The 27,094-nt window shown below is 46.5% G+C and overlaps 1 protein-coding gene and 1 non-coding gene across 33 annotated transcripts in view; one reads left to right on the top strand and one right to left on the bottom strand.

The window, feature by feature from the left end:
• The window catches only part of LOC100120469 (probable GPI-anchored adhesin-like protein PGA55), a 52,969-nt gene that overhangs the window by 578 nt on the left and 25,297 nt on the right, over window positions 1-27,094 (top strand). For 29 of the 32 annotated variants that reach the window (XM_032599774.1, XM_032599773.1, XM_008216454.4 and 26 more), the window contains exons 2-3: window positions 217-341; window positions 22,784-24,409. In XM_032599774.1, the coding sequence (XP_032455665.1) occupies window positions 22,856-24,409 (1,554 nt within the window). In that variant the 5' untranslated portion in view covers window positions 217-341; window positions 22,784-22,855. Of the gene's footprint in view, window positions 1-154; window positions 342-22,783; window positions 24,410-27,094 lie in introns of all 32 variants that reach the window. The other 3 variants (XM_032599766.1, XM_032599760.1, XM_031930327.2) reach the window with 2 other exon arrangements.
• TRNAN-GUU lies at window positions 13,991-14,063 on the bottom strand. Its single transcript has one exon. It is a non-coding gene; the product is annotated as a tRNA-Asn (tRNA).

Genomic DNA, 27,094 nt, shown 5'->3' with positions numbered 1-27,094 from the left:
CCGGAAAGGTTAAGTTCGCGCTTACTTCCTTTACACCTATAAGTATATACACACGGGAATGTTGTGAATCCTTAAACGCGATAACGGTCGGCGCTCGGAAATTCCCGAAAACGCAGCAGCACAGCCAGAGAGATATATATCGGCCGGTGTAAAGCCGTGCGTGTACGCATACGTGTTGTACAGTGGTGCTTAGATTCGGCGATATCCACATTGTAGAGTCTTCGCGAGGAGTCGTCTCAGCAGCGGCAGCAGAAGAAGAAGAAGAAGAAGCAGCAGAGAGAAGAGAACGAGAGGCGGAGGCTCGCAGCATCCGAGGCTCTTCGTACCTTTTTATACACAGTGTGAGTAGCTCTTGGTACATGTGTGTGTGCGAGAAGTTTTATGCGTGCGAGCGCGGCCTTGAGGGGGAAGTTTGCGCAAAGCTCCGCCGGAGAGCGAGAGAGATGAGGACGCGATAATCGCACGGGAAATTCGTTGTGGGAATGAGCCTCGATATCGGCTGCTGCTGTCGAAGCTGCAGAGTTTTACGCCTCGGCATCCTTGGGAGCGCTAATTTATGTTTATTTTTAAATTAAACGGCCCCTGGCTTAACCCACATACGCATATTCGTATGTATGTGTACGGGAGAGCAGAGCGGCCGTCGTAAAAATGTCTCCCCGGAGTAAAAGTCATCTTTAAGATGTCCAGGAGAACGTTAACTACCTCTTACCCGACAGCGAAATAACTCCCTCGTCCTGTGTACGAAAATTACATTTCGCAAGAGTTTCTTCTTCGAGGCAGTGAGTAGGTGTAAAAAGAAAGCTGTCGCGACTTTTCCAAAATAAACAGTGCGGTGCGTTTGGGTACACATAGGGGCTTTAATCCGAGGCACGATTAGACACTCGAGAGAGAGAGAGAGAGAGAGAGGGACATAGCATCGCGGAGGAAAGACGAGAAAGAGACACGAGAGAGCGGAGGCTTTATTTTTACTTTTTCGTGGTAATACGATACCGTACTCTTTAAATAAGGTGCGCATTGGTCGATTCAAGGACAAGAATGTCTTCTCCTCCTTTTCTCTCTCTCTCTCTCTCTCTCTCTCTCTTTCGAACCCCGAGGCTATACGTTTTACGCCTTCTTTGAGAGGGATGCTTTCGCGCGTACGAGTGCGACGCTGCTGTTTTATACACACGCTCGTCGATCTCTGGCTTACCGACCGGACACTTTCCAAAGATGCGATGGTCTACTCTCTTTTGCTCTCTTTGTTTCTCGCGCGTTCGGTGAAAACGCACATCGCTCTCTACACGCGAATTTGCATACCCGCAGACGAAAAGTTCGACACTTCGCGCGCGACGTATCCGGAATCGCTATGTTGATTGATTAACGTTAATAATAATTTTAGAAAGTTCGTCAAACTAAAGCCTTTCCCTCGAGCGAATTCCCCTCACGCGGGAAACTGCTCTGTATCGACGTGGAATTCGGGGCAAGAGGGTCCGTCTCTCTCTTGAGAGGGAAAGCCGTCATCGATTTTAGAGAGATATTTTTACGACGTCGCGCATAAAGGATGATTTTGACGGAATTGATTAAAAACTTTCAATACTTCGCGCGCGCGAGGGGAATTCGGTCGGAATCTAATTAGCTATCCTACTGGGGCTTGATTAAATTTTTAATTCGAAAAAATTACCGTTTGTTTGTTCGCGCATAGGTATAAAAAGTGGTGTACGTCAATGGCTCGCTGAATTGCCGGCGTTGTTTGTTTACACGACAGTCGCCGGTCTATTGTTACAGCGTTATCAGTCAGCCTTCGTTTTATCGGGCGAATTTTCGGTCGTGATTAAAAGCGAAATTCGTGCATCTAATTTACTGCAATATCACGTAGAATTTTGGCACTCGAGAGCCGGTATAATTGAGAGCGTAAACATCCACGTTATATACGTGGCTTTCCTGCATTGCGAAAGCGGAGGGTATCTGGATAAAAATAACAGCGCCTCAACGACGCACACGGCTAGCGTCTAAGTAACGTCGTCTGTTACTACTGGCATAGTCCTAAGCTTAGCCACACATGCCCTTCGCTTTTCTCTCTCTAACTCGCAATTCGAGCAAACCTTTACATCTTTATAACAAGCAAAAAAAACCTCGAAAACAGACAGCAGGCAGATCTATCCATCCGTGCGTGAGCCTACACAACATCCCTTGACTCCTTACCCGCAGACGCTGGCATTGATTTCCTCCGGGCGGCAGGATGGGGAGAGAGAAAAAGCAGACTCGAGGAGGTGGTCGAGGGCATGCCCTCCTCTCTCACTCGGTTCCGCGCGGGGTAGTCAGCCCGATTCGTGCCTCGCGATAAGACGGGCGTCCTGTGGAGAGAGAGTAGAGGATGGTGATGATTAGGGGGGGCTGCGGTTTTTTTTATTACGCTCTGATGTTCCGCGGAGGAGTTTTCCTCGTTTCTGCGTTTATACGAGTGCGGCTTACGAAAATATTCTCGCGGTTGAATCACTATTGCAACTTTGCTATTTTTGAAAAAAGGAACGCGACGCTTCGAGTTTGGCACGAAGCGAAAGTCGCGCGATAAGAGAGAGATTAGATTGGGATTTTTTATTCTACAAATATCACGTACGCTACGAATATAAAAAATTCTTAAAAACTCGTATGTCTCCCTTCGGGATTACGTAACCGTTCAGGATTCCCCAATCAAATAAAAACCTCTCGATCGCATTCCAAAAGAGGGAGAAAGATAGCCCATTAAAAATACACACACAGCCCTTCGAGCGCCGCTTCCTTCAGCGAATGTATGTATTTCTAGCGATACCAGACGATAGAATCGAAAGAGAGAGGAGGAGGACGAGGAGAGAGAAATAAAAGATACGCGATTCCCGTATACACCTATGCAGCGGGGTGAATCTGGTCTGATAACTCGGCGACACTCGAGTATCGTGTGTATTCGCGCGATGCGACGACGACGATGCGTAATTTATCGGGCAAGACGACGAGGAATGCTTTACACAACATTGTATGCACACGGCTAATAGAATTTGTATATTGGAGGTAATTTTTTAATTGCGGCCGAGCCGGTAATAACGCGGCGCTTCAGAGATGAATTTTCGAAGAAAGAGCTGGCGTGCGCGTAACTTGTTTAATAGCCCCGGCAAAAGCGAAAAGCTGCTACGATTTTTGTCCCGAGAGCGCAGAGTGTAATTTCTTCTTTGTGCGCAGCCTCTCGCTAATTTATTAAGCAATTATATGTTCCGTTTTCGAACGTTCCGTACAATTTTCTGTACAACATTCTCTCAGCGAGAAAATATCGTAAAATCGACACTGCGTGTCGATGGGCGGCTTTAGCCGACAGTCGCAACATCGGCAAACTTCCGAAGCTTTAGAAGCTTCGCGCACGTCGACTCGTAACCGAGAGAGGTCCGAGCGACTTTTCAGCAGCTTTTATATGCATATAGATTCGGGTGGAAGTAACAAGCGTTTCGACCTTGGCTGGCACTTTTTCTGGTTTCACCGGCGGCGACGGACTGTCGCAAATTCTCGAGGTACATACACTGTGCTTGTGTGTGTGTGTGTGTGTGTATGTGTGGAGGCGGGGGTCGACGTTACGTCGTCGTTGTCGCGATGAGGAGAGAGTTGAGGTCATTTTTTCTGATTGATTATAACTTTTAACGTAAATAAGCGGCAGTACATAGATCTATAGAAGCCAAAAGAACCGATATAGAATTGAATAGCTCCACAAAAGATTCCAAAAAAGAATAAAATCAATGACCAAGTAAACGTAAGTGGATCACGCGCATTTTAAAGTCCGCCATAAACACGTTCTGTGTGTCTATACACCCCATATCAAAGGCCAATAAAATTCCAGACGCCGCAGCATAGACCGCTCGATCATCCTTAACTCTGTGGCATTCCGATTCGGATGCGGCGGTGCACTGAAACGTTCCACTTAATAGCCGAAGGTACACGCACATCACCGAGATATCAACAGCCTCGTCTACCGGTGATTGATCGGCCCATTCGTTTCTTCGATTTTGCAGAGTCTCGAGGCATCGCGACAAAACGTTCTCTCTCGTGCAGGTGGTGTGCACACATTGGCTCTTCTCTTCGTAAAAAAACACTGTCGCTTCATGCTAATTCCAAAGCCACACAGGAACGAAGAAAGAGAGAGAGAGAGAGGAAAGTTTCTCGACCTTAACCGCAGAGGAGTCAGTATGTGGGATGGATATATGCGTCAGGGAAAAATGTGCAGTCGCACACGTGCGTGAGTCAACACAGACACACTGGGGGTGACGTCAATATCACGCCCGCAGGAAGCCCTCAAGACCCTTCGCTTCTTTTTTCACACTGCGGAGCGAGTATTTAGAGAAATCACGCGAGTGCGTGCGCGCATCGAGTCGTGAGAACGGACGCGGATTTTTTTATATACCAACGCGACGACCTTCACCTTCAGACCTTTTTAAGTGATCGAGGCTTCTCAGCTGGTGAAGTTTTTTAATTGAAGACAGCCGAACACTGTACACTCGATATTCCTTAAAAGAGCAAAAGCGTTGCACATAACGTACACGCACGCGAGCAAAGCGAGCTGAAAGAGCCGAGAGAAGAAGGAGCCTCAGCGAGAGAATAAAAGGAAGAGAGGAGCAGAGGCAGCGAAATAAGGGAAAGTAAGAACGTGAGAGAAATTTACAAAGGCTCTCGAAAACAGCGAGGGACACAAGGAGCATCGGATAAAGTACGACGACAAAGAAAAAGAGAGAAATAAAAGGATCCACACGCACACAGGGCGCGTCGGAGAGTTTATTTTGCCTTTTGACGGGCCTAGAGAGGACGTCGACGTCTAGCCCCGGACGTAAACACACCCGGCAATTCAGCTGATTACTCTGTATACACTTGGACGCATAGGCTAGACTGTATACGCTCCTCCTCCTGTCTGAATGGGAATGGCTCATCAATGGTGCCTTTTTCGCACATATTTTCTGGTTATTCCCCCCGACGGCCCTGCGGTATCGATTTCAAGCTCGTGAATATGGAAAGGGGCTTATAGCTTCATATCGCTTTTTTTTATAGAAAAATATTTATACAGAATTTATCGATGCAGACACACTGTGTGACGTTGTGTGCAGCCTTGAGTATAGTCGTTGTATAGGAAAATGCCTGGACTTCCGGATTAATTCTGATCGATCCTCATTTGAATTTCGCAACACACGCGCCTTATTTAGCCCCTTCATTCAAGCGCAAATTGCGTTCCTTAAAAGGCGCCTGTTCAATACGGCTAATTTAAGCCGTGATTAATGCTGCAGCTGAAAAAAAGAAACTATATATTGCAGCTGTAGACGGTTAGCTAGTAGATTCCGATGAGAACAAGGACTCAACGCTCGCAAATGAAAAGCGACGTGTCAGCCCTTCGAATTTCCCTCACCACCACGTCGAAATTTCAAGTTCGCTGGATGTACAATACTGCGCAAGCTGAAAACGTCTGTCTGTCTGACTCCACTTGTCCTCCCGACGCTCCACGTGCGCGCCATTGCGCATAGCCCGAAACGCACTTTATCGACCTCCGACCGGCTCACGCATACACCTACGTGTATACATACCTATACATACACGCAGACACACGAGCAGAGAGAGGAGGTTTTCTTTGGTGCGAGGAAGGCGACTTCTTTTATTTTTTATTTTCTGTCCGCGTAAATTATGTATAAGGGCTTAAATTGCTTCCCGCCTCGACGGGTTTTTTTCCTTCTCTTCTCTTACTGTGTTTACCGCTCAGGGCTTCGTATAGATATTCCGTCCTTTATGTCCCTTCGATGGCTCTGCTTTCAAACGCCTGGCTTTTCAGCTGGAGCTTCGTATTGTGTTTTAAGGTATATTATACTCTCTCGTGTACTTTTTTTAATTGTCCAGAGCTACGACGTTTGACTGCGCGTGGAGCTTCCCTCTTTTTTCCTCAAAGGTAATACGATTATTTCCATTCCTGCGGAGGTAGGGTCTTTAAAGTCTGAACTTTTGGATTAATTGGTTCGTTATTGAAGAACTTTTGACAGTAACAATAGGGAGTTTTAATATAGAATCTCGAAATTCCTCCTCTTATAGATTTTATGCATATTTTCCATTCACTTTCTACGAAGAAACATTCGGCTCGCGGGTTGACGCATGATATGCGTCATCGTGAAAACACTTCACTTTCAGCCTATAAAGAAGGCAAATCACTTGCAGCCGGCTCCGGGTCTCGAAAGTAATTAAATTTTTCCTAGTCACACGTCGACAAATATATCAATTAAGTCGAGTCTAAATTTGCACTTCCTCGTAAATCATCGTTCTCCCGAGCTTTACTTCACTCTCGAGATGTGCCGTATGGAGTAAACTTCAATTTCGCTGAAGCGTGATGTATTTCGAGCACAGAACTTTTTATTCTTCTTTCTGCTTTTAACGGGATGGCTTAAATTGAATTCGAATGTGCTTGCGATGTTTGAACATCTCGATGTGTTCCTATTTTAATTAAATCCTGTTACACAAAAGCAATGGCAGTAATTAAAAACATTTTGCTTCGCTCTTGATTGATGGACGTTTTTTCATCCAACAATTCGAAACACAAAAATAATTAGCCAACCCTGCGCGCAGGGCCACCTGCAGCTTTTCCCTCCCCGAGCGAGGCATCACGTGCGTATGTACATCGACTTTAAAACGAACGTGAACCGGCGTCGGCTCGTCGGCAGGCGTGGGTGTGGCCGCCTCTAGCATTCGCGCTGGCTTCTTTATTTTTTCGCGATTCCGCTGCCATTATGACGCGCCGCTTTCCGAGAGTAAGATCGTTCCCCCAGACGACTTCGGTCGGCGGGGACAATGACTTTTTTGTCCGCTTGCGCGAAGACGCTCTCTTCGATGCCGTGTTTTTTTATTTTCGATCCATGTGTCAACAGAGGCGCGGGCCTGTAAACAGATGCATCGCGAGTGTGTGTACGATTGCAACACCACACCTCGAAAAAAAGAAGAAGACGTTTCAGATTTAAAATTCTCGTTAAATCCTTTCCTCCACATACCATAAACCTCTTGACCATCGGCCCTCCCTCTTCTATTATATACACACCAAACGCTTTCACTTATCGCTATCTCGGCTAGAGAAGCGTGTAGCGTAATATCCTTTTTATCGAGAGCAACGCGCGCTGCAGAACAAAGTGTAGTGGCGGCTCTCCATAGTTCCGAAAACGGAAAAACGAGGAGAGACGACCACTCGTTTCCGGCGTACGCCAAGCGCGATAAGATTATTATGCCTACCAGTTATTTTTCCCCTCGTTGTTTCTTTTCTCTCTCTAGCTCTCTGTGTTTTTTTTTCTCTTCTTCGGTTGGGTCTGCCGATGTGTATGGGCCGTGCGCTGGACGACGATTTAATCTCTCTTACGTAAAGCGTCGTAAAGCGCGATTTTCTACGCACCCACATCTCGTGTGTACTGCAGTGCGCGTGTGGTATTGACTTTTATGAAATGGGATTTATTGCGAATCACGAGCGATTGATTTATACGCTGGTGGATCGATTTTTCAAGTGTTCTATGTGGAAGCTTTTTGAGTTTGTCGTGGGGTTATACGATGATGCGCATATTGATAAATAAATATTGTAGGTAATTTGAATATTATTTATCGGTGGTTTCAGCCGATTGAAACGAATAGATTCTTGCACCTAATGTGTCCGCATAACGAATGCGCGCAATTAGAGAACTGGTTATCAGTAGCAAGCTTTTCACTTACGGCTGGATTTTTTCCTACTTCGCTTCATTTATCAGTTCCGCATCTCAACGCACTGTACTCTATATAAATGTTTATACAAACACAGCTGGCTAATTACTATTTTCCGAAAAAAAACAACAACGAATGAGTAATGAAGAAACAGTACAAAAAAGTCGGGTGACACAGAATAATATTCTTCCGGGAGAGCTTTTCTATTTCTGCGCCACGCGATCCAAGAAGTGGCTTCTCGGAGCGAAGGATTTATTTTTAAGCGGCAAAAATGCGACCGAGCGTGGAAAATGCAATTTCTTCGCCGACGGATATAGAAAACTATACAGCCCAGTTTGCTCAGCGAGATAATTTCGCGATTTGATCGGCGCAACAATGGCTTATAGCATCTAATTCCCAGATAAACTCTGTTATTTACACTAAGCGCGCGAGCACAGGATAAATAAAGTGGGTCGTTATTTTTGGCACGGCGTATGCGTGGTGTAATATAAATCTCTAATTTTGGAGAATACGTCTCTGCGCGCGTCACGATTTTTCGCGCGAAAACGAGTTTATTTCAAAGTCTGCACTTCAACAATATACTGATGATTCAAATTGTCATACTTCGAAATTCGAAGGTGTACTTAAATTTACGTACTTAAGTTAGTAGAAAAATAAACCAAACCTCCATCGACTTCCTCCTCAATTCAGGTTAATTCAATAAGCTTCCAAAATACGAAAAAAAAAGAAATTCTCTTCGTTCAGACACCGATCAATCGGGGCCGTCTCCAGCGCGACCTTTTCCTCCGCGCTGTTCAGCCTTGAAAGCAAGTAAGGCATGAAAAAAATCGCGCGCGGCATGTCTCCTCCTCTCCACGTGTGCAATACCCTGGAGCTACATAACAATCAATCGAAAACACACCAGCGTCGCAATTATCGATTGAGCGATAGCCCACTTTTCACGCTGTGCACAGACGATATCGTTCCTGTGGTGAAAATTCCGATACGTAGTTGTTGCATGTTGTGTACCACTGGTCCGCGTAATACCATTAGGGAGTTTCCTACGGTTTCTGAGCCGCCTAGATTCTCTCCTGTGTGTCGCGACGCGATAGATACGCGTCTTAAATAGACCGGAAGGACTTCCCCGATTCTCGCGTGCGACGATTCAATGGCTCTCTCGAGTTTCTTTTTATGCTTTTCCACAAGGTTGTGCATGTGTACACACGCTTTGAATGCGAGAGTCTCCTGCGTGTAGTGAAATTTTTTCGTTAATAATTAATTCGAGAAATTCGTTCGAGGCTCTCACTGCGCTGCGCTGAGCCATTTTTCATCCGACTGTAATGTAATGTGTTCGCTGCATCGTCGTTAATTACGTTTTAACGCGATGTGTTATTTATGAGTCGAAAAAAATAAGAGTGAAGAAACTCACTTTTATACACACGAGAGTAAAGCATGAATGACTCAATTCTCTCGCGGCCGAGGGACGAGTGCGATAATGAAACGAAAAAAGGCGTTGTTTCTGCTGCCACATCAGCTAATTGAATTGAAATTGCAAATCGCATTACTCTAATTCTGTTTGGTTAGCAGGAATGAGTGAGAAATATAAATGTCCCTCTCACTCGTGTCTATTGTTCGATTTCCATTGTGTCCGACACGTGCAATCGATCGATCGTTTTCTCGCATTACAAAATAACCAGATGATGTTTATACGACGATTATTCCGGACATATTTACCGTGTCGAACATGGTTACCCAGTCTACTTACTTCCTTTTTTTCTCTTGTACGTCGGAGTCGAGGGAACAAAAACCAATATCGGTTCACTTAACGGTAATGCAAACATTTCCCGCGTTTGGCAAACGTTCAAACCCGCAGACGTGCTCGCCAGTCTTCTCGCGCAGTGGGATCTATAGGTGCGAGAGATATTTTAATCGGTCGTGCCGCAATCCACAATATTCGGAAAAATTTTAAAATATTGTTACAAAATCAGCTGTATTATTCATCGCAAAAAAAAAAGAATCTCAAAACCATGACGTAAAGGCCGTCGAGGCACTTTAATTTCATCGAGCTCCAAAGCCGTGCAAATTTAGCAGCGTCCGTTCGTCCGACGCACTCTATTCCCTCTCGCCCGCATTCTTCTCCAAAGACAGTGTGAGCACTCTCGTACCGCATGCCACATGCTTTCGCGCGTATAATCGCGGCATTCCGCCGAGCCGACTCATGCTTTATCTTCTGAGCTGTCGTCGTCGATGATTCGCCTACTGGATTTGTTTCATCTTCGCGGGCCGATTTGATTTAAAGATCGGTAACTCGGATTTCGGAGTTATTACACGCTGTTGACGCTTTCTGGTCACGTAAGAATTAGTAGTCTGGAACCGAATGTTTCAGAGGTGACGAGAATGCGATTGTTGAATTGAAGCTCGAGAGTGAAATGTGGTACAAGGATGCGGATAGTCTTGTTAAAGAGGATTTATTGGCGTTGGAAGGATGTCTTAGTTTACGAATAACGTCGGATTAAATAAAGTGGGCTGTAAAAACGTTTCTGCGCTTAATTCCGCTTCTTCGATTGATATATTCTATATTCGGCTATACTTCACTGGGATTTCACTCCAGTTTAATCCGTATACATCTCGTTGTCGAAACAGCGTATTCACATTTTTTTACATCGTCATATAAATTTTACGACTTTTTCGTCGAGCACACAGCAGCCACACCTCTGAAAAGCCACACGTTCGATCGAGCGCCCGCGCGAGAAATGCTTCGGGAGATTAAAATGACGCCGGCGATATAGATGACTCATTCAAGTGGTCACAATTTCTCTTTTTTCGCGAGAATCCAATGAAAACGGAGTATCGGAAATCCGAAAAATACCGCGGATTAAAATATCATATTTAAATACAATGTCTGCAAGGTGTCGCCTGTATATTCCGAATGAATAGGCCCTTTGTACCGAAAAGGCCATATGTCTTTCGCGAAGGCATTAACATACGTGACTCATCGCGAAACTAGGAAGTATGTGTGTGTGTGTTTCTGTAGAGGAATTAATTTATAAATTAATCGGCGTCCATATAGTAAAAAAACGCGGCTGACTCACCGATTACCCCGTACACAGCCCAGAATGCATCGGGAGAGACCCAATCCCTGGGATTACATCAGACCTCACCTGCTTGGCATCGGCTTGCACTTCCCAAGACTTATTATAATTCCCGAGCTCGCCAGGCATGCGGCCGCGCGTTTCTTCTTCTTTTTCTCTCGAAAAGAGCCCTTCCCCATTAATTCCGCAAAGACACACACACTCGCGCTTGCGCGTAAAACTGTCAAGCCGCGCGTGTAGCTACAGCGACTTGAACCGGTGCCAGCAGAGGCATATAGCAGTGGCCCAGTAATGCCTGGGCCCGGTGGTAGAATGAAAAGTAGAGAGACGGAATGAAAGAGAAACGGGGAAAGAGGAGCTATACGAGGTTGTATGTGTGTGTTGAGGTACTCTGCTATTTTCTGGCGGCTATACTGCTGCAATGGCCGGCGCACATTGCTTGGACGGAGAGACGCCGGTTCTATATTTGAGAGACGCGTTGCGGGCGTGCCTTACATTTAGAGCTGACTAGGCTTGTGCCTTTTTCCCTATATTTTTACGGTGTTTTATCCTGGATCGAACGATTGGATGGGATAAATTATATATGAGAGGTTATTGCTGGAATAGCCAATTTCTTGAAGTCTCTAAATCTAGGTTAGTCTTCTGAAACTTTGATGACATGATCACTTGTGGATTGAAAAAAACTTCAAAGCAGGATAAATACTTATTCCTCGCAAAACTACATTTCGCTCGCTAAACGCGGCGATAAATCACTCGGCCGCACATGAATCTCCTAATTAGACCTCGCTTTGAGCCCACACAAAGTTATTCAAAGATTCATAAATTTCAATTGCACTCAATGCCCCAAAAGTCATTATGCAATTGGTTGCATTAGCAATTTTTGTTTTGCTCATTGCATCCTACAATACAACACACACACGCACATACATCCATATACCAGGCGACTCTGGTCGTTGCTCTCTTTCCAGAGTGTATATCCACGCTCTTCTCTCTCCTTCCACTTGACGCTTCTTAACTATGCGTAACCCATCAATCGTGAGAATATGATAATTTCCGAAGTGACGTCAGCCGCTGAAGAGAGAAAAAACTTCCCATTCAAATACGGGCTGCCGATCTTAATGTCTCAATTTCCGACTTCCCCCGAAGCTGTGAAAAAATGGGATGCACATGCACAATGCAAGACATTGTCTTCCTTCGCTCGTCCCACTTAAATACGCTCATGCGCGCGCGGTCTTCTTTTTTCTCCCTGTCTCGTTCTTTCGTTTGATTCAAGAAAGTCCGTGTGGTTTTACGACTCGAAAGCTTGTCGATGCATTTATATGGATGTTTTTTACGTTCCCTGGGAGATGGCTTACTTTGCGTTGACAAAGACTCTCCTTGTATCGGTGAAAACTTGAATAATTTGCGCATCCCATATAATTTTCTTTTGATAAATTTAGCACGATTTTCCTCAGTCTCTTTGAAGTGGCGAAAATCTGCATTTGGTTCAATGGAACAGATCGCCAGCTATTTTTAACTTTTGGATAATGTGCAGATTCCACCCTAGCGTCCGACCCTAACGAAAGCAGAAGCTAAATATAACCACACTTTTTCTTCGTCAACACTCGAAAACTAAATTCTCAATATACCTAGGACAAAAAGTGCAATACCGAACGGTCTCCGTCCACTTCATACATTTCTCTCCTCGGAATTGAAAGGGGGATCTCCGGTCGGACCCCCAGTGCAGCAGCAGTAGCAGCCAATCACTTAAAACAAAGTGCCCCCGAGTACTATATATACTCGGGACTGCCAAGCGCAGCAGCAGCGTCTTATCGTCATTACATATCGTCTCGATTCCCGGTCGTCGTCGTCGTCGAGCTTATTGACTCCCGTCTGGCGTCGTCGTCGTCTTCGGAAAGCCTAAAGTGGACCGACGTCGTCCCCGGCGCGAGCCAGTTTCGCCGCGCGAATATAACGAGATACTTTATTGCCCAGGCATCGACTCGAGAGGAAAGAAAGAAAGGTCTTCTGGTCTTGAGGGATTCGAGGCGAGTGCGCGAGGATTTATGTTTTGGTGTGGAAGTTTGGTGATTACTTTTTTTTGGGAGAGCGAGAAGTTGAGATGTGATCTCTGTTAATACATTTTTTCATGTGTTGTAATTACGAGTCTAATTTTTTATTCTGCTTTATGTTACAGGTGAGTAGCGAAACTTTATGGTTATAACGTATCCGTTATCATCTGGTTATGTGAGTTTGAATAATACTTTCTATTCTAACAACCGTCGAAATGAAAAACCGTAGCGTTTATATGAAATTCACGACTGGGTGCATTAAACAGTAGAAACAGAATGAATGGTCGGACATTCCTCCGATGCACGTAAATACACGGTTACGTTCTACTTCATGAACGTTATCTGCATTTTCTTAACTTTCTCATGTGTTAGAATCACTCATTATTCCCAGATAATAATCTGAACGCTTTTGTGTCCAGCAGAGCAGGAAACTTTTTTCGTCGGTATATCCCATGTGTCCTAAATTAATCACAAACAGCTTTCTCGCGATATTTACAAACTTTGCTGTTTCGAACAATTGTTGAAAAATCAAATTCCATTTCTCATCCCGAGTAAGACGTCTCGACATCCATCACGGCTGCAGCGAAAACTAATGGTCTCTCCAACAGGTTGGGCGAGTTTTATTGAAATATGCGAACGTGTGTTATTATACGTAAGGTTTTGATAGGCAAGGGGAAACGTTTGGTTGACGGCTCGACTGACGACGTGGTACACACGGGGTGATCGTTAAAGGAGTTACGGTACCAGGAGCGGACCCTTAAGGGGAAACGGTACTCGGTATATAGTTCGGTGACAAGAAACGGCTACCGGTACTAAATCTGCTCGAAACTTCGGTAAACTTACTTCGACTTTGAACTTCAGCTATTGCCGTTGTTGACGGTCATAATTTTACGGGAGATGCTTGCGTCGATAATCGGCGTCGGATGTGTGTTTAAATGTTGTCTAGGATGTGATACTATTTGAAGGTTATAAAGAAGTTTGATTATCTTTTTAGCAGGATGCAATCCAAAATTTTGAGAAAATAAATAATAGAATGAATAAACAAATAAACAAACAAACAAACAAACAAACAAACAGATTTTTTTAAGTTATTGGATACATTGTTCTTGCAAAGAGTAAAAAGTAGAGTTCAAATCGTGAATTTAAAAGAAAAAAAAAAGAAAAAGAAATCGCCCCCGGGTGGGCTCGAACCACCAACCTTTCGGTTAACAGCCGAACGCGCTAGCCATTGCGCCACGGAGGCCGATGCCCAGATGCGTCAATAGGACATAGAATTTTTTACCATCAACATTTCTTACAAATTGTTAAAATTGTTTGAAAAAATAGTAAAACAATTAATAAATTAAATATAATTTTTTAACAAAAACTCTTTTAAAATTTTTTTTATGACTAAAAATTATTTCTGTCTAATATAATCACAATTAACAATATTTTATCAAACGTTGACCTTTCCCCTACCATTTGAATTTTCCGGCCCTTTCATTTCTGCTTAGAAAATATAGATCCAACAAAAAAAAAATCCATACGAAAAAAGCATCTCCCCAAGAAAAAACGTCAGCAAGCAATCTCACTTCCATCATCCACCTCTTCACGCACACTGCCTTCACCTCATACATATACTGACAGACACATACGCATTATTAGAATCGCGCGCACTTCTACTTAATTCGCGCGCGCCACGAGGAAAACTCGGCCGGCGGAGAGTCTCTCGCGCGTATACCCTACGCACGTTGGTCGCGTGGAATGCCGTCCCTCTCTTTTCTGCGCGGCGAGCATCTCCGCAGCAGCAGCAGTGCCGGTCGTTCACCGCCGGCGCGGAAAAGCGTCGGCCCACGGGAAATTATGGAGCAATAAAATTAAAACGCGCGTGAGCTGCCTCTGTGCGTTGACGCTCTCTCAGGGCTTTGCGAATTTTTTTTTCGTGCAGACGCGGCTGATTGGATTTTTTTCGGTGTGCGCAAAGACCGAGTTGATTAATTTTCGCGCGCGGGGAATTGAAAAAAAAAGTTATTTTTGTAGATCTTTCGGTGATAAATATTCTAGGATCTAAACTTGATCGAGAACGTCGAAAACGTTGATGTAGCGCAAATTACAGTCAGGGAAAAAACAAACACGGGTGATAAACGCGCTGGAATATTTCCGCTTTCAGGAATCCGAATGAAAGTAATTTATAGAACATTAAAATCCCACCGGCACTTTAAGTTGAATTTGAATCACAGATAAGCGTGTTCGATAACGTGGTATGATTGAAATTAGAGTTTCCGTGCGTTTCAAATTTAAATTTCAAATCCGGATTAATAACAGTTAAAAGCAACTTTGAAATAATCAAGCTCGATGCATATAAAATTCGGTCAACGCGAAGCCCACACTCCCCCGAAAATAATCTTGAAAAATCACGTCTCTAAATAAAACCGCGAGCGAGAGAGAGAGAGAGAGAGAACTAGGCTTGAGAAAAAAAGAAGAAGTCCGGCTCGGAAAAGAGAAGAGCCGAGAGAAATTCTGGAGTGTCCCGCGCGAGAGAAAAGCACGCAGCCTGAAAAAGCGAGCCGCTAAACGCGTAACTAGCGCCCGGTCTATTAGTAGCGTCACCGATGCTCCTCTCTCGGGCTCTTCTCTTCCACTTGTCCGAGATTGTTCACTCGAGAGACTAGCTTCTGCTGTCCGCGTGTATAGCTTCGGAAAAATGTCTTTGATTTTGAGTGGGCGAGATTTCTCTCGGCGCGGCGGCTCTCGTTTGTTCAATTACCGGAACGATTCGTCGTTGTGCTTTTGGATCTTTAAATAAACGATTGCGAAAATGGGATATTTTAGTGATAAACTTAATGGGAAAATTCGACTAATTTACGAGATACGTATTTTAAGAACAGAAGAAGCTCGAGACGCGATGCATCGTGGATAAACAGTAGATAGCCGAACAGAAAATCTGGGATGAGGCGGATATGATCCTTACGGGAGCCAACTCGGCGAGCTGTTGCATTCTCGCCGCGCTTCCTATTAATTCACCGGTATTTTTCTTTCTCCCAACGATATCTCTCCTTCTATACTCGATCCCCTTGTGGCCCAAGAGATACAGACACACGCGCGTGAAATAATAACACCGTTTGGCTCGAAGCTGAGAAAACAAAAATATATACTATACCTACGTAGAGATAATTGCTAAAAAACAGAGGAAAAAGCAATGAGGTCGAATTGTTTTCCGAATCCCGGGATGCGTTATTCCTTTTTATTCTCGGAGATAGCATAGTCAAGAGTGTGCCAGTTTCGCTTGCGGGTTTTGCTCTATCTTCCAGGGCGGAATTCCTCGACGCCCATGGGTATCGTCTCATCGTCGCCGTCGTTATTTCTTATTAACACACGCCATACGACGCAGTTGACTTCAAACGATACGCGGCGGCGGTTCGATTGAGGCTATGGCTTCTATCTCTCTCTCTCTCTCCTACTCTATTTTACGTCTTTGTTTTTCTGCCACTTTAACGAGTTAGTGCCGAGAGTGGAATATATTAGGATGTAAGTCACCGCTAGGTGGCGCTTCGTCGCTGTGCTAAAATTCTTTCCCAAATCCATTGCACAAAAACAGCAGCCTCGTCGTAATAACGCACACTAATTCCCACAAGATACGCACTCAGAGACGATCTTCTCGCCTCGTTACGCAAAATCCATTTCGCAAATTAGGCTGCAATTCATTGCCTTAATTACCTAAGGCAACAATCGCGCACGCGGTGAGGAGACGGATAGCGGAGTTTACGAGACGCCGGTTTTTCGGTTTGAGGAATTTCCGAGAGTGAAGATTGTTTCGTTTTGCTTTAGAAATTTCCAGATATCGAATCTCGAGTATAATCTCCAAGTGGTAAACTATCGGCTCCGGTTAGACGTCGTCGTTATAAAATCCTGCAAACGTATCGCTCCGGCAACTCTCCGGCACACAGACAGCGCGTTACACTTTGAAAGAAGCTCGGATTCCCGTCTAACCAGGTCATCGCCGCAGCCCTGAGGTACCGCTCTGGTTTTCCACATCTCTTCCATTCAACTATTCACCGAAATTCGCTCTTTTGCAAAGTCGTATACACCTCACGTCGTTGCGATGCAAGTTGCGTAAACCGAAGAGAAGTAATCAAAGCTCGAGCAGACGTAGACACGCGCGATATCCAGTACAGAAAGAGAGAGAGAGAGAGAGAGAGAGAGAGAGAGAGAGAGAGAGAGAGAGAGAGAAGCAGCCTCGCGACTTTTTGCTCGAAGAGCCTCTTTTACGCTCAACTCGCTCTACGCACATGCATGCCGCCTGTTGCTGCTGCGGATCGTCGCTTTTTACGAGCAGCAGCAGAAGGCTACCACTACTGCTTTTCTAACGCTGATGATGATGATGATGATGGCTCGTGCAGAAGGCATAGTTGGACCATTTTTCTTACGACGACGCTTCGCTGCTGCTGCTGTACGTTTCGAATCGTGTCAGCTGCTGCTGTTGTTGTTATGGGTGTACGCAGGGGTTATTGTTGGGAAGGAAATTCCTAAAGGTTCCGGGGAAAAGACTGTCATTCGAACGTTGCGGGGAAATGACGCTGCGGAATGCTGTGGATTTCCTGATGGTCATCACGATTTCGAGAGTAGCGGGAACCTAATCGCCATCGAGTCTTAATTAGATCATCAACGCCTCGACTGATGCGACCGCGGATTCATCTCCGGTGGAAATGACGCCGTTGATCGATCGACGCGAAGGCGAGTAATTTGCTGAATTGCTGCGGAACATTTAAATACCCGCTTAATCCGGGAAAAATCCCCCGAGAGATAAAAGGCTCTTTCCGCTAATCGGCGCGTGTAACTCGAAACCCTATATCCACCAGTCGATCCTGTCTCTCCTACACTTACACGTATATACAGAGTCAATGGTCGGTCAGTCAGTCAGTCGATGCTTGAAAATTAAGGAGCTACAGCTGCGCCGGTACTAAAACCATTCACGGAACGACTACTGCACCACCACCACCTCGAACCATCTGTTGCGCGAGTCGCTCTCTCGCCGTTATACAATTATACGCACTCGAGTATGCGATCTATCTTTTCTTCTTCTTTTTTTTATTTCAACGACTAAGGGGTGATATTTTTAGTTGCGCAACTAGGCGTTCTCGGAAGAAAAAATTCGCTTAATTGATTTACGATCGCAAGAGGGACGAAAGATAGCAGAACTCGCGTCGACTCTAATAAACGTGCGACTCGCGAATGTGAGAGACAATGTGTGTGTATAAAGGACAATTAGCGTCTCTCGTTTAAAATATGACGCGCCTGATTTATTGCTCGCGATTAAACCGATCATAGCCGATCTTCTTCTCCTCCGAAGCGGCTTTGCAGAGCTGATTCGTTTGTTTCGCGTGGGACATTGATACGCGAGGGATTGTGGGCTGCTTTACTTTAATTAGAGTCGCGAGTTGATTGCGGAATTCATATGTGCGCGCGGCATTAATTAGCGCTGTGGAATCGTAAGAGTTTTTTTTTTTAATCTAGATGTTGACTAACAGGGTTAGCGCAACTTTGAGAGCTATAACATTCCGCAAGAATTCATGAAAAGCCCGTACGCTCAGTACATTCCCCTCGACTGTGTAACAGCCTCGATTGATCTGATTAAAAGTGTCTCCCCTATATGCGCACGACTCGTCCCGATGAATATTTTCCAGCCGTCGCTCGTTACCCCGTTTGTTTGCATCGCAGCAGCCCCACGCAATTCCCTCGAGCGTCCGAAAATAGCAAGGCCGTTAAAATAGCCATCCGTTTTATTTTTCTCATTATTACACAAGTAACAAGCGCTATTCCGTTGACCCAGTGGCGTTGACTCTCTCGCGAGATAGCGAGACACCCTCGGCCTTCTCTATCCCTCCTTTGCCGAGCCGGAAATGACATTCCGATGCTGCTCTCGAGAGATGCTACTCGCGACTGGCGAAATCGGGTCAACGATATGTACCCCGGGAGCCGCTGGTCAGACTGGTGTGGCGGGATTCGAGCTGTAATTGCTCCGATGTGGGAAAGGAGTGGATTGTTCGATTCTCTCTTTTCGAAGGGAGCTTTGGGCTTTTCTCGGATGGCCCAATCCGAGAATATTGCACTTGCCACCTTACTCCTTCCAAAAATAAAAATCTCCGGGCTTCGAAGACACACAGACAGGGGAAAATCGTGCGAGCCACCGGATTTGGGCAGGTTTTCCGGGGCGATGAGCTATACCGACGTCGAGGAGGAGAAACTCAGAGATAGTCGGTCGCGCGCATCGCTGAATCGAGCTAGTGTGTCATTCTAAAAATAGGGAACACGACTATACTCCGCCGCTCTTGACGACGAGGAGGAGGAAGAAAGAAACGCGTGTGCCAGTGGCTATGCTTCTCGTATTCTCGGTCGTGAACCCGCGAATAACGCACGCGTGTGTGTGTGTGTGTGAGGAGGCGGAAGCTGCGCGTCGGGAAGATATAGGGTGCGAGGTGAATGCGTAAGAGGTTACGAGAATTTCGTAATGGGGAACGATTTTTTTTCCTTTTGGTTTTAATTTTGAACGAGCCGCACAACTGCAGCCGATATACGGGCAGTCGATTTTATTATACCAGACGCCTACGCCGATTTCGCAAAGTGCATCGACTGCAGCCGGCGTCGCCGGATAAGGACAGACGTCTGTGTTGCTAATCGCGATTTCTCGGCGAACTTGATTAAAGTTTCTCTACACAACACTGCTATGATCGATCAATAACTCGATTATTTGCTCTGTAATAATTTAACGAACCTCCAATGATTCATCAGACGTTTGCACAACTTATACCCCATACGGGTAATCATTATATCCGCGAGAGTTTGTAGCGTCAGTCCACTTTCATTGGGCAATGAGTAAACGGCCGCTTTAAAAACGATGTGTGTGCTGCTGCAGGTATATAACTGTCTTAAAGACTCGAGCTATTACTCTTACGGCTATGTATCCGAGAAGCGAAGCGTCTCTGCTATTAGTCACTGCGCTTGAAGGAGTATAGTATATATAATACAGCCGCTGCTTAGTACCTCTAATAACAAAGCTCGACTGCGATAACGCCTTTATCTATATATGATTCACTAGAAAAATTCATCAGCTCCAAACAAACCATTAACTCGCGGGAAATTAGGTCGCTCTCTCTTACGCACTAGCCGTAAGCTCACTACTATAAAAAATAGAGAGAAAAAGCTCCCGCGAGCATGTCGGAAATTCGTATGCAAATATCCAAGGATTTTTGCTCTCTCTCTCACCGACGCATCCTTTTTCCCACTCGCGAAGAATGTCTGCCGCTCGGAGGTGAGATTCTATCTGGCAGCTTCATTATTAGCGTGCTTATTCACGTAAAGCGGCCCAGTGTGTGTGTGTGTGTGTGTGTGTGTGTGAGCGCCGGATGCCAGTGTCCGACAAGACAGGTTATGATGTTTGCCGCGTGCCTGTGTGAGCTTTTTGCGCCGCGGACTTATTAAACAAATTTAATGCGGGGGGAGGAGGATCGGGGCGCCCATTATTTATTTAATCGCGCAAGAGAGCTGAGCGTTTCCGTTTCGCCTGGCGCTTGTAAATATATATACGTATAGGAAAAAAGAAGCGTCTTCGAGTGAAAAGTTGACGTAGGAGAAATGGTAATTTAATCAAGCGGCGTTAGATTTTATTAACTGATTTTATAATGAGTGTATATGCGTGACACGTGGGTGTTTCCAGCTTGTCAGTCGGTGCCGCTATTGACTCTCTGAAAAATTGATAATTGCCGCGTTCGCGAGAGCCAGAGGCTTGATTAAAATCTAATCGATGCCTACAATGCGCTTGTATTTGCTTTTAAAATTTTAATCGAATATTCGCATAATTTTTCTCCAGCGATTGCACAAACCTTACAAAATCTTGAATTTTCGGTCGTAAACACTGTTCATTAAAGCCCGATCTAAGCAGGTCAAACATTCGCTACGAGAATAATCTTAGCGCGTGATTCACCGCGCATAACTCAATGAACCTGCAGCGACAGCAGCGGCGATTTCGCAACGCGAAATTCTTCCTCGGACTCTCGGCGCTTAAAATTCAAAAAGCCGCAATAAAACCGAAAATTCACTTTCGCGCAGCTCATACACTGTCGTAAACCAGGAGTACGTATACTGTGTAGCAGCCGGTGCGACTCGGGCGTGAAAGTGAATTTTCGGCGGCGCCGGCCCGAGGAAAATCGAGAAAGGAGCGCGGCATACCGACCCGCGAGTTTCGGATTTCGTTTTTCAGAGGAATACGTGCAAGAGAGAGAGAGAGAGAGAGAGAGAGAGAGAGAGAGAGAGAGAGAGAGAGAGAGAGAGAGAGAGAGAGAGAGCGAGAGATAGTCGACTCCCGTGCATAAATACCAGCGCGCCGGAATGGCTAATAATAGGAGCTTTGGCCTGCCGGCCAACAACGCGACTAAGACTGCTGTGATGCTAGTGGCACTGCTACTTCTATGGAGCAGTGGTGTAGGTTCGCTTTGGAGGTGGAGGTAGAGAGAATTATGAGAAATTCAGAACTGCAGCATGTAACGTTATATGCGACGTAGTCGGGAGGAAGTAAGCGAAGCTTTTTATTCGGTCGAAATAACTATGAAATGGCATTTAATCAAACGCAGCCTTCCATTCTCGCCCATCATCTCCCTCTGGCACAATAAACACGAGCACCATCAGCATCAGCTATATCCAATCTGCATAGCATTCCACACAACCCACAGCCCCGGCAATAAAAGCCTCGGCATTCCAGCTCCCAAATCCACGAAAATTCCCTCCTCCACCACCTCCGCACATACGAAAATACATCGATGCATCCAGGCGCATCGCGGCCGCGGCTATTTCCGACGTCCCGATAAATCAAGCGTCGCCGCTCGCTCGCGCAAGCAACGATCGTTTTACGCATTCTCGACGCCGCTCGGCTGTCGTTAACCGCGCTTTCGATGCGATACGTGACTCCGGACCTTGACAAGATCGAAGCTCTGGATTTTCCCCCTTGCGAGATTCGATGCTCGTGGGTGGCGAGTGTTTTTGGAGGTGAACGTAAATACCTTGGCGCAATCGTTAAGAAAAAATATCAGGCCTTAATTAAAGTATTCGCCGCCAAAGAGGTAAACGAACCTGCCGATTACAAGCGACTCGTTGGCATCGTCATCGCGCGCGAAGCGCCATCCGCTGCTTTTTTATATTTAGCCGCGCGCGCAGAGCCGTTCATTATTATTCGAGAGTGCACTGACTCCGACGTCGTCGCCGCGAGAGACATGTGTGTGTGTATACGTTACGTGCGTATCGAGGCGCTAATGCAACTTAATTAGCCGACAAGTGCAGTCGATGTTTGTATAGGCGCACTTTTTGTTTTGACCGACTCTGTCTATACACGGAAATTCCTTTATCTTCGATTATAAAACGAAGCTAATTAAATTTACGCTGAGAGAGATGCAGTTGAAACTGAAATACTTTATACCCGTAGTAAAAAGCCCTAAACGATCCGCTAATGAAGCAGGAGTCGTCCCCAGCCCACAGAGCTCCTTGAACAATTTTCGCTGGCATACTGGTCCCGAGCGGATGAAGAAATTAAAAAGCGTATATACACGTTTCGTTCCTCCATTTTTCTCTCTCCTTTTCTTCAGGCCTGCTCGTCGTCGTCTGTCCGCGCGCGCCTGTCACGGGCAATTACACGCGATTCGAGAAATCGGATGGATGTAGATTAATGGGTTGCGATAGGCAGAAATTAATTCTCCATTAGGCCGAGCTTTTTTTCTGCGAAGCCGCGGCTGCGCTCGTGTGTAAGGAGGAAAAGAGAGAAAGCGGAGGGAGGTATCGATAGCCGCCGATGATGGGTATGAATTAATTCGACCTTCGGTGTCCCAGTGGACGCGAGATCGTTCTATTGTTACCGAGCCGCGGAGCTTTGAATTATTGATCGGACGCTGCCGTACCCAGAGCAAGAACTAATCGGTCCATTAATTTTTCTAATTCCAGATCGCGAGAGAGGGAGAGGGAGAAGGCGCAGCGCAGACTACGTCCCTGTAGGCTCAGTCTTGGCAGAGCAAAATGGCGGACGTGGCGACGAAGAACAAGTCCATGAGCGTCGTAAGTAATAACACTGTGAACAGCCTTGGCAAGACTAAACTGAGCGATGTGTGCGGTGTGCAATCTAACAACGGCTTGATTGACCTGGACCATAACGGCCTGTCCAACGCGAGTAACAACAAGCTCATAACCCTCTGCTCATCCTCGTCGCCGACCGACGAGGACGAGGACGAGGACGACCTCATCCTCGCGAACAACACGCGCAACGAGCTCGACTCCCAGGACGACAAGAGCCTGCAGGAGCTCATCGAGAGCGAGCTCGCGCTCAGAATATGCGCCAGCTCGCAGCCCGACCCGGACGACACCGAGGAGGACGAGCCCAGCGAGATCTTCAACGCCAACCAGCCGGAGATCGTCAAGAAGATCATCCTCGAGCCCAGGCAGCTCGTCGACCCGCTCGACGTCAACCACGAGTTCATCGTCAACGAGATCGACCACTACACCCTCATCGGCGAGCCCTACGAGTACTCCAACGGCCACGTCAGTCCCGAGCCCAAGGACGACGACGCCGGTAGTCCCAGTCCACCCGAGATCGTCGAGGAGCTCGTCAGCCCGGTCGACGAGGAGGAGGTCTTCGACGGCCAGACCGAGACCACCGAGACCGAAGTCACAACGACCACCACCTCCGGACCCTCCCTGCCCTCGGCGTTCGAGGCCAGCGCCGAACCGGGTCCCCTCGACAACGAGGATCAGAGTCAACCCCAAGAGGACGATCAACCGGCGTCCGTCAACACACTCAGCGACTCCTGCTGCGTCGTCGAGGAGGCGACGGACGAGGACTCGTCCAAGGACACCGCCAGTCGCAAGTCCGTCATATCGGCTGACAAGTACCTCCAGGAAGAGGAACTTGCTCAACCGCAACAGGACGTCAGTGAGAGTCAGGTGTCGGTTGACGAGCAGCTGCTCAAGAGCGAGGACGACACTCACGCCGACATCCAGGACGACGTCGAGGACGAGGACTCCACGAGGATTAACGACATCGTCGAGGATGAGGTTAAGGAAAACGGCCTCCTGTCCGACTGCTCCTCCGTCGAGCAGGAGGTCCAGGAGCCGGAGGACGACAGTCAACGAGAAGTCATCGTCGAGAAGATCGAGGAGATCGTCGACCAGGATGAGCCGATCACGCTGAAAGAAGCTTCGGGTGTCGACGAGAAGGCCTGCTCCTTCTACTCAACTGAGTCCGAGAGCCCGGCCAGAGTCGTGGACAACGACGAGTCGGTGGGCAGTCAACCGACGGTCGACGTCACGGACTACAAGCTCAAATCCGAGGTCCAGGATAACAGCTGGATGACGGTCGAGGAGGCGGTTAAGGAATCGGGGATCGACATCGTGGTGACACAGGGCGACGAGAGCCTGCAGGAGAGAACGAACGAGTGCAGCGACAACTTTTACAGCCAGGAAGGCCACTTCGAGAACTACCTGGAGAAGAGCAAGCTGGAGGACGAGAGCAAGGAGGAAGTAGCGCCTCTCGCTACGCCAGACGAGATCAGCGACATTTCTAACGCTTGCGATGACGTAAGTTTGCTGCTTTTTGTCTTTTCCGACTCGGATATTGTTAATAAAAATGAAAGAAGAATAGATTCACGTACGTATGTGTTCGATGTTCCTGGCATATATCGTGCTTTCGTTGTCAAAAAGTATAGATATATCACGTGTGCTGTTCAGTTTATTTTCTTCGTACATAATACGTGTGTTTTTTTCATTAACAAGAGCCGTGTTTCAAAATTTAACCGAGAGTGACGTTAATACCATAACCGAATTTTTCTTTCATTAACTCAAAATAATTCAACATACATAGAATCTAAGTATACACAACAAGTTATACTCGAGTCGCTCGCCTAACACATTCTAAGAAAACGGTACCACCCAACGGAGCGCCCCTTCCCCTAATTAGTTCCGCAACAACAACTCCCAAAAACCACAGGTGCCCGCCTCGATCGTCAAGAGCCACAGCTCCTTCACTTGTTCCCATCCTCCATATACATATCTGTCCATAAATTACACGTGTGGGCCCCTCTTCCGAAATCCATCCGGCGCATCGCACGTGCGCGAAACGACAGCAGAGCGAGTCCATCGGCGGAAGTAAGTAACAGCTCTCTCTATCGAGGTCACGAGCCGGCTCTTTACTCCCATTCACGGGCTCGTCCAATCGCCTCGCGGCTTTGGATGTTATATGTGCGCGGTACGTTTGTGTTTGTGGTCTTCAAGGTTATGTGTCGCTGATGAGCGCGAGTGAGAGAGAGAGAGAGAGAGAGAGAGAAACGGTCAGGGACGTGTGTATGGGGGACCGTCATCGGGAGGATGGTGGAAAGAGTGATGGATCGGTACAGAGGAGAGCGATGACAGTGCGAGGTGTAATTATGCGCTGCGAGATCTGTGCACTGATTAGGAGGGTGTGTATGATTTTTATTATTACTGTTTTCTTACTGATCACACCAAAATAACAACTTTCAATATTTTTAATTCAAAAGTTGTCCTACGTGCAATCGCTACACAACACCGTGTCCATGACGGTCACGGCGCGTCACAAGCGCTCTGGGCCCGCAGTGCTCCGCATAAAGCCCTTCCCTCCTTTCGTTCTCCGTTGCTCGTCCGTTCCTTTCTCTCTCGTTCTTCGCTACAGAGCCGACAACTCTTCCGACCAATCTCGACGTCGAGTCCCGCGGCAGTGACCTATCCCGAGAGCACGTGTCGGGCCCAGTGAGGTACCATTCGTGGGCCCCATTTTCATTCGAATTTTTAATAAAAGAACGAATAAAGCCGTTCTATCGACTTCCAATCAATTCGAGTCGAGCCTATTATCGAAGCAATTCAAACTTTTCTTTGATCAGCGCTGATCGATCATTTAGCCACACGCTCCAGTTTTGCAACTCGAATTGAACCTCACCGGGTTTTTCACTGTAATTATCGGACTTATCGAGTATCGATTCCATTTACCTCGTTCTGTCCACTCGTCGTACACTCGAAAATAAGAGTCTCAATCGAAAAGGCAGGTGGTACCACGGTCTCTCGGTACGTCACCCAACTCCTTCTCTCCGCCATTACCTCCCCCTCCTCCTCCTCCTCCTCCTCCACACCACAGGATCGCGAACGGGTTTCCCGCGAGAGGAGCGAAGACTACTCCGTGGAAGCAACAGCCGCAGCCGCTTCCCTTTCGTGCCGCCGCCGCTGCTGCTGCTGCGTTATATAGCAGCCCATTTAATCGCCTCAAGGCCGACGACTTTAGTAGTGGCCCCAGCCGTAGAGCCGTATACACATACACTGAGATATATACAGGTTCGCGAAGGAAGGAACCGGAAGAAGTTCGAGTTGAGGTTATCCAGGCCGATCTTCCAGTCCACACCGGCGGTGGGCACATCACGTGCCGTGTGTGACTCTGTCTGTGTGTATTTGACCCTAGTATACTCCGTGTCGTTCCGCTGTGCAGCAGTGGATTATGCAGGGCTAGGTTAATACCGAGTCGTAATGGACTCGATGCAGTCGATTATGTGTGTGTGTGTGGGTGTGTGTGTAGGTATATAAGCACCGAGAGAGGAGAGCTTGACTCTCTCTCTCTCTCTCTCTCTCTCTCTCTCTCTCTTCGAGCTCTCCAGGTCCGTTGAACTCGTTTACACGTTCAACCTTTTCCTCCTCCTGCAGGAGAGGGAACGTGTGTGTGTGTGTGTGTACATGCGATGTGATGATGCCGCCGATGTTGTGGTGGTAATGAAATTCGTGAGGTGAAACTGTGAGATGTGATTGTTTTTTTTTTCTAAAAAATTTTATTTGGTAACTCGAGCGATTCGATGAGGGGTCAGTAACTCGTGTGCGCGCACGTATACGCGGTGTTACGGTAACCAGTGGAATCGGGCCGTGAAATTATTCTATAAACGCGTATACGTAAAACGAATGCGTATAGGAAGATAAAAATGCTGCTTCTGTGTATAGTGTCTGAAAATATTGTGGTGATAGATCGTTATGTGCATAAGAGTAACGATTATTTTAAATTCATCGAATATATCATCCGAGTGTCGTAACAATTAACTCTTCTACAAAAAAAGTATCGAATAAATTCCCACACCAGCCCAAAAAACAGGATCTCGATCTTTTATACGATATACTGCATGAGGGTTGATGATGAAAAAAAAAGGAACATCTTATCAGTCAGAGTGGATCCTCCTCTCCGGCACCTTTTCGGCAATTACACGTGCCTCTCTCTCT

The sequence above is a fragment of the Nasonia vitripennis genome, chromosome 4 (assembly GCF_009193385.2).
Source record: "Nasonia vitripennis strain AsymCx chromosome 4, Nvit_psr_1.1, whole genome shotgun sequence".
In the NCBI taxonomy this organism is placed as follows: Eukaryota; Metazoa; Arthropoda; class Insecta; order Hymenoptera; family Pteromalidae; genus Nasonia; species Nasonia vitripennis.
Note: the sequence above shows the minus strand (reverse complement) of the source record. Positions and strands in the feature narration are given on the sequence as shown.